Raw genomic sequence first — 12,019 nt, 5'->3', positions numbered from 1 at the left:
GGCGCCTGCGCAGAAGTGGGCTGGGCGCTCGTCGCGGAGGCGGGGGGCGCTGGGAGCGGGAGCCGCCGCCGCCTCCGCCGGAGCTTAACCGCGGGGACCGAGATGCAGGTGGGACCGGAACCGGAATACCCCTCTTCGAGTGCCTCTTCCCCCCTCCGCGCCCCGACCCCGGCGCCAGAGGAGCCCTGGGTGGGGTGGGCGTGGGGCCTCTGTGGCCCGAGGGGTACTTGGCTTCGGAGTGTGAAGCCGAGAGAGGGCTGGTCCCCGGGAGGCCCCGGCCCGGGGGATGGGGCATGTGGAGGGTGTCGCGCAAATGAGGTCGGGGCCGAGTGGATTAACCACGGGACCCCGCGGGTCCGAACCGGGAGCGCAGCCTGCACTCTCCACCACCCGCCCTTCGGGAATGTCAGTACTAAGCCAAGAGGCTGCTGCACTAGAAAATTGTGTCTTGAGTTCTTGGCAGAAGAGAAACTGAGTCACCAGCTCAGGAACCGCAGGGTCAGCGGGCCTGAAGGGGGCTGGGTCGGCCGGTGGTGCAGAGGGCTGGGTGGGCCTCTGTGAGCCGAGGTGCCTTCTAGCTGGAGACAGTCTCTGCTGTGTCTGCACCTCTTGGCTGGATTCCTCCTCCCCCCTCCCCCGGCGCTCCACGACTCCCTCTTTGCTTTCGGTGGTTGGGGCCATCACAGTGTGTAGGGGTCTAGGCCAAGGAACAAGGGGAGGCGTCTCTGCCCGTCACCCCTGCTGATGAGGAGGCTGGCATTGCTTATGGTTTGGAGTTTCCTGAGCTGTCTTGGGGCTGTCACCTTCCAGTGTAGCATGGGGGAGGAAGGCTCACCAGGGAGTCAGCGGTTGTAAATTCCATCTCAGCTCTCTGCTACTTTCTAGTTGTGACACCTTCGAAAACATTCTTTTCTTGTTTCTCTTATAGCAAATTGGAACCCTAATATATAAACATAGTATTAATGGCAGTCAATTCTTGTGTGCTTACTTTGTTAAGTACTGATATGTTCCATTCCATTTCGCTCTCCTGATGACTGTAGGGAATACAAATTATTAACTATGTTTCACTGATATAAAAACTGGGCCTCAGATTATTTGTAATTTTTTCATGCTCACACAGCTAACAGGTGTCTGAGCTAGAGTTTCAGTCCAAGTCTGATTTTGGAATCCACAGCCTTAACCATTAAGCTAACCAGCCTTTAGGCCATACTTGTCAAGGAATGAGAAAATTTGAACCTTAGCTCCCTGTGATGTCATATGACTGTGCAACTAGCAAACACCACTCTGGTGCTCAGACTGAAGGGGCATCCAAAGATTGAACAGTGGCCATTAAAGTAGTCCTTAGAGGCTGGCTTGTAAGGCCAGCTTCTAAGACCTTGAAGGGTGGAACTACTTGAAATCATCTTTCATTCATCAAATTCCCTCAGAGCTAAACCTATGGTGTATGAAGCAGGATCCCCTGAGAGCAAGGTAGTAAGGAGCTGTGCTTCAGGCTGGTCCAGCCAGGTCCTAGGGACTAGAACTATGCATTGGGAAACAGTAGACTCGGAGTTCTGAAACTTGCCTGAGCTTTGGTTTCCTCATCTATAAGGTTATTAAGTCTCACAGGGAAAGGTAAGATGACCTCATGGAAGCCTCTGGAATGGCATATGGGAGGTATGTGATAGATAGTGGATGATCTGTCTTAGAGAAAGGACAGTGATCTGGAAGAGTGGCATGTGGAAGAGAGGCAGGTGCTCAGGCCCTCTCATTTCTGAATCTCAAAAGGGAAAGTGATAGTGCAGGCAGCTGGATAGATGCATGTGTGCTAGACACTGCTTGCTGGCTGCTGCCTTCATCCCTGAAGTGCATGTAGAGAATGGATCTGGGAGAGGGCACAGCAGTTTGGTTTTCTCCCTCATGGCCCTCTGAGGAGTCTGAACCAGAGTAGGGGGTCCCTGGCTTGGGGTGGGACATACTCCAATCCCACCTCTGTGGTGACACCATGTGTATGTGCCTTTCTTTTCCTCCTGCAGCTGCTGCCGCTCACCCCGTGTCTTCTGGCCGTTTCCCTCTTTGCTGCCCCTCCCCACAGGCTCCCCCTGTCCTCTTCCTGGGGCCCATCATGAATGGTGCCCCTTCCCCAGAGGATGGGGCCTTCCCTTCTCCACCTGTGCTGCCACCACCCCCTCCCCCCAGTTGGCGGGAGTTCTGTGAGTCCCATGCAAGGGCTGCTGCCCTGGATTTTGCCCGCCGATTCCGCCTCTACCTGGCCTCTCACCCACAATATGCTGGGCCTGGGGCAGAGGCTGCCTTCTCCCGCCGTTTTGCTGAGCTCTTCCTGCAGCACTTTGAAGCTGAGGTGGCCCGGGCCTCTGGCTCCCTCTCCCCACCTGTCTTGGCCCCTCTGAGCCCCGGTGTGGAGATCCCACCACCACATGACCTGTCCCTTGAAAGCTGCCGGGTGGGCGGTCCCCTGGCTGTGTTGGGCCCTTCTCGATCATCTGAGGACCTGGCTGGCCCCCTCCCTTCTTCAGTTTCTTCCTCTTCTACAACGACCTCAAAGCCGAAGCTCAAGAAGCGCTTCTCCCTTCGCTCAGTGGGTCGATCCGTCCGAGGTTCTGTCAGAGGCATCCTGCAGTGGCGGGGCACTGTTGACCCCCCTTCTCCAGCTGGGCCCCTGGAGAACTCATCAAGCCCTCCAGTCCTAGGTGGAAACAGCAACTCCAACTCCTCTGGTGGGGCTGGGACCATTGGTAGGGGACTAGCCAGTGATGGCACATCCCCTGGGGAGAGATGGACTCACCGCTTTGAAAGGCTGAGACTGAGTCGGGGAGGGGGGACCTTGAAGGATGGAGCAGGAATGGTACAGAGGGAAGAGCTGCTAAGTTTTATGGGGGCTGAAGAGGCTGCCCCTGACCCAGCTGGAGTGGGACGGGGAGGAGGGGCAGCTGGGCTGACCTCAGGGGGAGGAGGGCAGCCTCAGTGGCAGAAGTGTCGCTTACTGCTTCGGAGTGAAGGAGAAGCAGGAGGAGGAAGTCGCTTGGAGTTCTTTGTACCACCAAAGGTGAGTCCAGAGGAGGGTGGGTGCTGGGGAGTGAGTGATGGGCTGACTGGAGTGGTAGCTCAGCCCTGAAGGTAGTTGTGAGGTTTGCTAGCCTATGTGCCCAGCTTTGCTTGCCTGACTAGAGCTAGCTATGGGCTTTGAATCCGTTGCTATGAGCCGGTCTGAGACAACAGGGATATTGCCCATTTACCTCATCTAGGATGTAGAAGGAAAGATGAATACTTGGAGGGAAGGGATGGATGGTTTGGCACATCAAAAGAATGGCTCATATTCTGTCTTTCCCACCTAGGCATCACGGCCCCGACTTAGCATTCCCTGCTCTACAATCACTGATGTCCGGACAACCACAGCCCTGGAAATGCCTGACCGGGAAAACACATTTGTGGTTAAGGTAGGAGCACTGCCCTGACCCCAGACAGTACTTGTGCTGAGGAGAGACCTCTTGATTCGTTTAGGCAGGTGTCACTGTAGTGTAGGATGTTTGTATTTGTCAAGAGCTTTAAAGTCTGTCCCTGGGGCTGGGACTTTTCTGGGAAGGGAATAGAAAGGGAGATGTTCTTGTTTACTTTAAGAGTGTATGTAGCTTGGGTTGGGGATATGGTTTAGTGGTTAAGGTGCTTGCCTGCAAAGCCAAAGGACCCAGGTTTGATTCCCCAGTACCCATATAAAGCCAGATGAACAAGGTGGTGCATGTGTCTGGAGTTCGTTTGCATTGGTTAGAGGCCCTGGTATGCCCATTCCCTACTCCCTTTCTTCCTCTACCTCCCTCCCCCCTGTATATATCTGCCTCTTCTTCTCTCTCAAATAAATAAAATTAAGTTAAAATTTAAAAAAAAAAAAAGAGTTATGTAGTTTGTGTGCCTCCCCACTTCCTGGCTGAGTCCCTCTTGGTCCCATAGGTGGAGGGCCCTTTGGAGTATATCCTGGAGACAACTGATGCACTTCATGTGAAGGCCTGGGTGTCTGATATCCAGGAATGCCTGAGTCCAGGGTAAGTAGCTTGTCTTCTGTCACTGAGGGTGTCTGGGGTAAGGGTGGGGGCAGCCTTATGCCTCTCTTCTAGTGACCTCCTCAGCAGCGTTTTCCTTGTCTCTATAGACCCTGCCCTGCTACCAGTCCCCGCCCTATGACCCTTCCCCTGGCCCCTGGCCCCTCCTTCCCCACAAAGGAGAACACAGACAGCCTGGAATTACCCTGCCTGAATCATTCAGAGAGTCTGCCCAGCCAGGATCTTCTGCTGGGACCCAGCGAGAGCAGTGACCGCCTGTCACAGGGTAAGGCAGTCTTGGAGAGCTGCTGGGCTAGACACCTGCTATCAGGCCACACGCCCTTTATGCAAACTCTGCTGAGCACCCAATCCTATTTGCCAGCTGCCCGGCCAATTCCTTATATTTTGCCACTGAACATACCAAGCTCTCTTGGGCCACAGTGTACCATGTTAGAATCATTATCATCACTACCCCACACAGGTCCTGCCCACCTCCTGCTTGCCCCCCCCCCCAACAAATTCCAATCTACCTTCTATGCTCAGTATTTTTGTTGTTGTTGTTGTTGTTGTTGTTTGTTTTTGTTGTTTGGTTTTTTGAGGTAGGGTCTCACTCTGGTCCATGCTGACCTGGAATTAACTATGTAGTCTCAGGGTGTCCTCGAACTCACAACGATCCTCCTACCTCTGCCTCCCGAGTGATATGCCACCATGCTTGGCTCTGTTTTTTTCCTGTAAATTTCTTGCAGGCCCCCACTCTGGCTAGAGGTAATAGTGCTCTTCTCCAAGCTTCTAGAATACTTTGTAGATATCTTTCTTTTGCTTTTATTCTCTATCTCTGTGCATATGTCAATGGTCTCTGTACTTTTTTTCTTTTGTTTTCTTGAGGTAAAGTATCAGTATAGCCTAGGCTGACCTGGAATTTACTGTGTAGTCTCAGGGTGGCCTCAAACACATGGCAGTCCTCCTACCTCTGCCTCCCAAGTGCTAGGATTAAAGGCGTTTGCCGCCATGCCCAGCTTTCTTTTGTACTTTTGGCCTTACCAAACTATAAATGCAGGAAGGCATGTCTCTTTGGCCTGGTTAACCTTCTAGACTGGGCTTTCATTTTACCCTCTTCTCCTCACCCTCTGTTTTAAGTGTCAGTGTTGAGGTGCCTAGCCCATAGGTTATACTCAAGCAATGTTTGGTTATCATAGACTACAATCACTAGTGCCAGAGAAGACCTTACAGGTCATCAGATCACAGGCAGCCAGCCATGACCAGGGAGAGGAAATAGATTTTCCAGGGTCACTTGAGAGTCACTGTCAAAGATGGGCTATACCAACCTGGTTCCTGAGTCCCTGTTACCAGCCTTACACGCACACCTGTCTTCTAAAGTGTTATGTCTGGCATCTGTGCCAACTCAGGCCTTTGTCTTAGCACACATTCAGAAAGGCTCTAGTACATCCCTGGCTTCATTGCTAGGTTTTAAAATGGATGAGGGAACTCACAGGTCTCAAATGAGCTCCTTGCCCTTCACAAGCTTAGTCTAGCTGAATTAATAAGAAATTGTTTCCAATAAAAAGATCTCAGCCGGGCATGGTGGCACACACCTTTAATCCCAGTACTCAGGAGGTAGAAGTTGGGGATTGCTGTGAGTTGGAGGCCAGACTTGGACTACAGAGTGAGTTCAGGTCAGCCTGAGCTAGAGTGAGACCCTACCTTGAAACAAAACAAAACAAAACAAACAAACAAACAAAAAAACAGAAAGAAGATCCCTACTGGGCATGGTGGCAAACATCTTTAGTCCTAGTACTTGGGAGGCAGAGGTAGTATTGTGAATTTGAGGCCAGCCTGGGTTAGAGTTAAGACCCTACCTAGAGAAAAAAAAAGGATGCTTTTAGCATCCTCTGAGTAGAGCAAGCAGGAAACACTTTGGAAGCTCAGCAGGAAGAGACTAGGGGAGGTGGAAGAGACAGGATTCTGTCCAGAGGAGGTGAGAAAAGAGTGGCTTCAAGGAGGCCAGAGCTCTCAGCCTCCTGATAGGGGGAGAGTCAGAATACTGGAAAGTGTGAATTAGCTAAATGCTTTACAGGGAAGCATCCATTGGCACAGTGAAGGTGAATGAAGGAGGTTTAGCTTGGGGGATTTATACTTTGGTTTTTCGAGGTAGGGTCTTGCTGTATCCCAGGCTGACCTGGAATTCACTATGTAGTCTCAGGCTGGCCTCAGATTCATGGCAATCCTCCTACCTCCATGCCACCACTCCCAGCTTTTCTTTTCTTTTTTTTTTTGTTTTTTCTTTTTTTGGTTTTTTGAAGTAGGGTTGAGGGATAATTTAAAGAAAATTATTTTCGCCATGTGTGGTGGCACACACCTTTAATCCCAGCCCTTGGGAGGCTGAGGTAGGAGGGTTGCCATGAGTCTGAGGCCAGCCTGAGACTACATAGTGAATTCCAGGTCAGCCTGGGCTAGAGCAAGACTCTACCTCCAAAAACAAAAACAAAATATAGATAGATAGATAGAGAGATAGATAGATAGATATCTTTTTTTCATTTTATTTATTAGAGAGAGAGAGAAGAAAGAGTGGGTGTGCCAGGGCCTCTAGCCACTATAAACACTCCAGGTACATACGCCATCTTGTGTATCTGGGTAATCAAACCTGGGTCCTTTAGCTTTTCAGGAAAGTGCCTTAATCACTAAGCCATCTCTCCAGCTGTAATTTTTTCTCTCATTGCACTGGGGATTGAACCCATAACCTTGAACTCTGTTACTTCTACCACTGAGTTATGAGGCACTTTTCAGCTTTTCGTTTTGAGTCAGGGTCTCACTGTAGCCCAGGCTGGCCTTGAATTTTTCATTCCTTGCTTCAGTTTTCTGAGTGCTGGGATTACAGGAATGACCCCATCTAACAGAATTTTTTTTTTTTTTTTTGAGGTAGGGTCTGGCTCTAACCCAGGCTGACCTGAGATTCACTGTGTAGTCTCAGGGTGGCCTACCACTTGAGGCGATCCTCCTTCCTCTTCCTCCCAAGTACTGGGATTAAAGAAATATGCTACTATGCCTGGCTCATTTTTTTTTTTTTTTTTAAGCAGACATAGAAGAGAGAGAGCAAATGAGCATGCCAGAGCTTCTAGCCATTGCAAATGGACTCCAGATGCATGCACCACTTTGTACATCTGGTTTTACATGAGCACTGGGGAATCAAACTTGGGTCATTAGGCCCTGCAGTCAAGTGTCTTAACAACTGAGCCATCTCTCTAGTCCCCCCCCCCCTTTTTTTTGGGTATTTTTGAGGTAGGGTTTCACTCTAGCCCAGGCTGACCTAGAACTCACACTGTAGTTCCAGGCTGGCCTTGAACTAACAGCAGTCCTACTTCTGCCTCCAGAGTGCTGGGATTAAAGGTGAATGCCACCACGCCCAGCCTGACAGAGATTTTTCATGCCTGAGTTAGTTTTGCCTATAGCCTAAAGAAAGAATTCCTTTTTGTGCTGGAAAGATAGCTTAGTGGTTAAGGCATTTGCCTGTAAAGCCTAAGGACCCAGGTTTGGTTCCCCAGAATCCATGTAAGCCAGATGCACAAGGTGGCACATGCATCTGGAGTTCATTTGCAATGGTTAGAGGCCCTGGCATGTCCATTCTCTATCTTCCTTTCTTTCTCAAACAAAACATTAAAAATTTTTTTTTTTTTTTTTACAAATTTTTTATTAGAAAGAGGAAGAGTGAGAGTGAAAGAGAGAGAGAGAATATGAGTGTGCCAGGGCCTCCAGCCACTGCAAATGAACTCTAGATGCTTGCACCACCTTGTGCATCTGGCCATTGTGGGTCCTGCGGAATCGAACCTGGGTCCTTTGGCTTTACATGCAAACACCTTAACTGCTAAGCCATCCCTCCAGCCCAAAACTTTTTTTTTTGAGGTAGGACCTCACTCTAGTTCAGGCTGACCTGGAATTCACTCTGTAGTCTCAGGGTGGCCTTGAACTCGCGGTGATCTTCCTACTTCTGTCTCCCAAGTGTTGGGATTAAAGGTGTGTGCCACCATGCCCGGCTCCAAAACATTTTTTTAATGAAAGAGTGCAAGTGAGAGTGAGAATGGGCATGTCAGGGCCTCCTGCCATCGTAATTGGACTCCAGAGGTGTGCATCATCTTGTGTGCATGTGTGTGCAACGTTGCACACTTGTGTCACCTTGTGCACCTGGCTTATATGGGATCTGGAGAGTCAAATATAAGTCCTTCTGCTTTGCAGGCAAGTGCCTTAACTGGTAAGCTATCTCTCCAGTCCAGTAAACAATTTTTTTTTTTAAAGGAAGATCTTTTTTTTTGGTCTCTCTTTGCTTATTTGAGATAGTGTCTCACTCTAGCCCAGGCTGACCTGGAATTCACTATGTAGTCTCAGGGTGGCCTAAAACTCAAAGCAATCCTCCTACCTCTGCCTCCCGAGTGTTGGGATTAAAGGCATACGCCACCATGCCCAGCCAGACTCCTTTCTAATGTGAGCATATTTGAGAGATTGTACCTCCCACACCAACCTTTGCCATAATTTTTCAGCTGGTGATTCAGAAAGGACATAGGCACCTCCTTGCAATAACCATGGTCCCTCAGTAGTGCCAGAAGTGTAAGTGCAGAGCCATTGGTAAAATCCATCAGGGTCACTGCCTCCAGAGGTGTGGGGGAGCTGGGCACATAAGTGGACAGCCAGAGGGGAAACAGGCAAGAGACTGAGCCTGCAGGGAGGAACTTGTAACATTCTCAGCTATGTCCTCCCTCTTTTTCCAGGGGCCTATGGGGGCCTCTCGGATCGGCCCTCAGCATCCTTCTCCCCAAGTTCTGCCTCCATTGCTGCCTCCCATTTTGACTCAATGGAACTGCTTCCTCCAGAGTTGCCCCCTCGCATCCCTATTGAAGAGGGACCCCTGGCAGGGACAGTTCATTCCCTCTCAACCCCCTACCCTCCCTTGGATACGCCGGAAACAGCCACAGGTATAAGAGTGCATATGTGTCTGTCTCCAGGCTGGTGCTCCTGTTTTGGGAGCCTGAGGGATCAGACCTGGAAAGGGGAGGAGGTGGGGAAAAAGCAAAGCTTTGTTTTCCTAGGATGGGGGAAGCCTCCTTGACACCCCGGTTTCCCTCCCTCTCTCCTTCTGAAGGGTCATTCCTGTTCCAGGGGGAGTCAGAGGGAGGTGAGGGGGATCAGCCCCTCTCGGGATACCCTTGGTTCCACGGGATGCTTTCTCGACTCAAGGCTGCCCAGTTAGTGCTAGAAGGAGGCACTGGCTCCCATGGTGTCTTCCTGGTACGTCAGAGTGAGACAAGGCGTGGAGAATATGTCCTCACTTTCAACTTCCAGGGCAAAGCCAAGGTGAGTGCCCCTGAAGAACTCTTTTAGGGACAGCGTTGAGGGTATAGCTGGGAATACCATTGTCCAAGGGAGGAGGGTTTTTATTGCTTACTTCACTTGCTTGTCCTACCCTCAGCACCTGCGTTTGTCACTGAATGAGGAGGGTCAGTGCCGAGTCCAGCATCTGTGGTTCCAGTCCATTTTCGATATGCTCGAGCACTTCCGGGTGCACCCCATCCCGCTGGAGTCTGGAGGCTCCAGTGATGTTGTCCTTGTCAGCTATGTTCCCTCCCAGCGGCAGCAGGGTGAGCAGAGCAGGTCTGCAGGGGAGGAGGTGCCCGTGCACCCAAGAAGTGAGGTGTGTGTGCCAGGAAGATGGGGTGGGGGGCTGGAAGAGAGGATCTGTTAGTGGGGAACAGGGCAGCCAAGGCATGTGGGCAGGCCTGGAAAGCCTACAGAAGGTTGACAAGATGTAGGCAGGCAGAGGCTCCTCATGGGGTCAGGGGCAGTGGAGACTTGGCTGGTGCATTCCCATTCCATCGGATCCTCCATCATTGTCTGTCTTCTGGACCCTTCCTCCCTGGCCTTGTCTTTGCTCTTTGTCACTGTGACCTTCCTTGGGCCTGCCCTGTTGGGAATTTTTGGTCCAGTCCTACTCCCTCCTCCCCTGATGTCTGATGTCCCTGTCTGATCTCTCCCTTTCCCCCACCCCACTGTCCCATCTGTCCCCACATTACCCCTCCCCCCCCAGGCCGGGAGCAGGCTGGGAGCCATGCAGGGGTGTGCGAGGGAGACCGATGCTACCCCGATGCCTCCTCTACCCTCCTGCCCTTCGGAGCGAGTGACTGTGTGTAAGTGTGGTCCTCCTCTCACCACCTCCCATGATCCATCTTCCATGGAGGGGGGTTGCTCAGAAGTTGGGGTGTGGGGGAGATAGCACATGGCTCCTGGGGGACAAGTGAAGGGGAGGCCACTGCAAGAACTTACGTCCTTCCACAATCACTGTATCTTCTTACCATTCCTATCCAGAACCGAACACCTTCCATGACCCAACCCAGCCCCCTGAACCCCCTCCATGGACAGATCCCCAACGTCCTGGGGCAGAAGAGGCGTCGTGGACGCCAGAAGTGGCGGCACCAGCCGCCGCAACAGCCAAAGAGAGGCAAGAGAAAGAGAAAGTGGGCAGTGGAGGGGACCAGGAAGAACTGGTCGCCGTGGCTGAGCTGGTCCCCGTGGTTGAATTGGAAGAGGCCATAGCACCTGGCACTGAGATGCAGGGTGGTGCTGGCTCTGATGGGGACTTGGGAGTGACCCCAATGGTGCAGCTTCAGCAGCTTCCACTAGGGGGCAGTGGAGAAGAAGGGGGCCACCCCCGGGCCATTAATAACCAGTACTCTTTTGTGTGAGTGTGAGACACCCACCTCCACTCTCCTCTTCCCAGCTTGAGGTCATGAGACTAGGCTGGGTAGGAACACAGACAGAGAGGAGAGTGGAATTCCCCTCCCCACATGCTTCCTGACCCTTAACAGCCAAGGGCATGTATGTTGGTACAATCAGAGGTTCAAGAGCCCTGTTAGGTCCCTAGTTCCTACACTACAGGTGCCCCTGCCCCAAGCCAGGACTTGGGATCCATTACCTCCCTGAGGGGCTCTTATGGTCAGCTCCACTTCTGAGGGCCATTTCCCCACTAACCACCCCCCCAACCCAAGCAAGGGTGAGGGGGAAGGGCTGTCAGTTATACTAAGGTGGTTGTTGTTGTTGTTTTAAACAAAATGGAGAAGCATAAATAAAGGGTTTATCTCAGTACCATCACAATGGCTATGGCTACTATTCGCAGTGGGGCTTGGGACAGGCCTGGGTCCAATTCCTTTTATGCTGTGGGGGGATGGGGCCTTTAGAGCCACCTCTTTGTAGATCATCTCCTTTGCTGAGTGGTGAGTGCAGAGCTAAAGAGTGCTTCTTGGTGATTTCTAGCATGCTTCTTTGGGGGCAGGGATTTTGTGAAATGGGTTATTACTGTCTAGCCCAAGCTTGTGATCCTCCTGCCTTGGCCTTCTACATGCTGGGATTGCACTGCCACACCCCAGGGGCATGTGTTTTCAATGGGACAGGATATTGGATGACAGTATTTATGATTGCCAAAGGTATTTCTTTCACTGATTTTTTTGTTGTTTTTGTTTTGTTTTGTTTTGTTTTGTTTTTCCAGGTAGGGTCTTGGTCTAGCCCAGGCTGACCTGGAATTCACTATGTAGTCTCAGGCTGGCCTGGAACTCACAGCCATCCACCTACCTCTGCCTCCCAAGTGCTGGGATTAAAGGCATGTGCCACCATGCCCAGCTTCAATTTTTTTTTTTAATATTTTTATTTTTAACAGAGAAGTGGGGGGAGATAATAGGTGCACCAGGGCCTTCAGCCACTGCAAATGAACTCCAGACGCGTGCGCCCCCTTGTGCAACTGGCTAACGTGGGTCCTTTGGCTCTGCAAGCAAACGCCTTAACTGCTGAGCCATCCCTCCAGCCCCCCAGCTTCAATTCTTGATTTAAGTTTCTTACCCTGGGGAGACAGCAGAGGGAGGTGGTAGGGGTAAAAATGTCTGTGTTGTAGGAGATTTAATGTGGCAATCAGTTTCCTGCAGAGATGCCCAAGGCTGCTTATTGCCTTTATC

At 51.3% G+C, this 12,019-nt stretch overlaps 1 protein-coding gene across 5 annotated transcripts; it reads left to right on the top strand.

The window, feature by feature from the left end:
- On the top strand, positions 1-11,165 carry Sh2b1 (SH2B adaptor protein 1). 5 transcript variants are annotated; one of them, XM_045131109.1, is made up of 10 exons: positions 1-108; positions 2,016-3,046; positions 3,336-3,437; positions 3,946-4,037; positions 4,145-4,320; positions 8,792-8,995; positions 9,163-9,374; positions 9,490-9,658; positions 10,105-10,204; positions 10,383-10,551. In XM_045131109.1, the coding sequence occupies exons 2-10, from the start codon at positions 2,105-2,107 to the stop codon at positions 10,399-10,401; spliced, it is 2,016 nt and encodes a 671-aa protein (XP_044987044.1). In that variant the 5' UTR covers positions 1-108; positions 2,016-2,104; the 3' UTR covers positions 10,402-10,551. The 5 variants fall into 5 exon arrangements, with proteins under 5 accessions (XP_044987044.1, XP_044987042.1, XP_044987040.1 ...); XM_045131107.1 differs by having other exon boundaries at positions 9,490-9,711; positions 10,383-10,522; XM_045131105.1 differs by lacking the exon at positions 10,105-10,204 and having other exon boundaries at positions 10,383-11,165.
- The last annotated feature ends 854 nt before the right edge of the window (positions 11,166-12,019 follow it).

This window comes from Jaculus jaculus, chromosome 12 (assembly GCF_020740685.1).
Source record: "Jaculus jaculus isolate mJacJac1 chromosome 12, mJacJac1.mat.Y.cur, whole genome shotgun sequence".
NCBI lineage: Eukaryota > Metazoa > Chordata > Mammalia > Rodentia > Dipodidae > Jaculus > Jaculus jaculus.
Note: the sequence above shows the minus strand (reverse complement) of the source record. Positions and strands in the feature narration are given on the sequence as shown.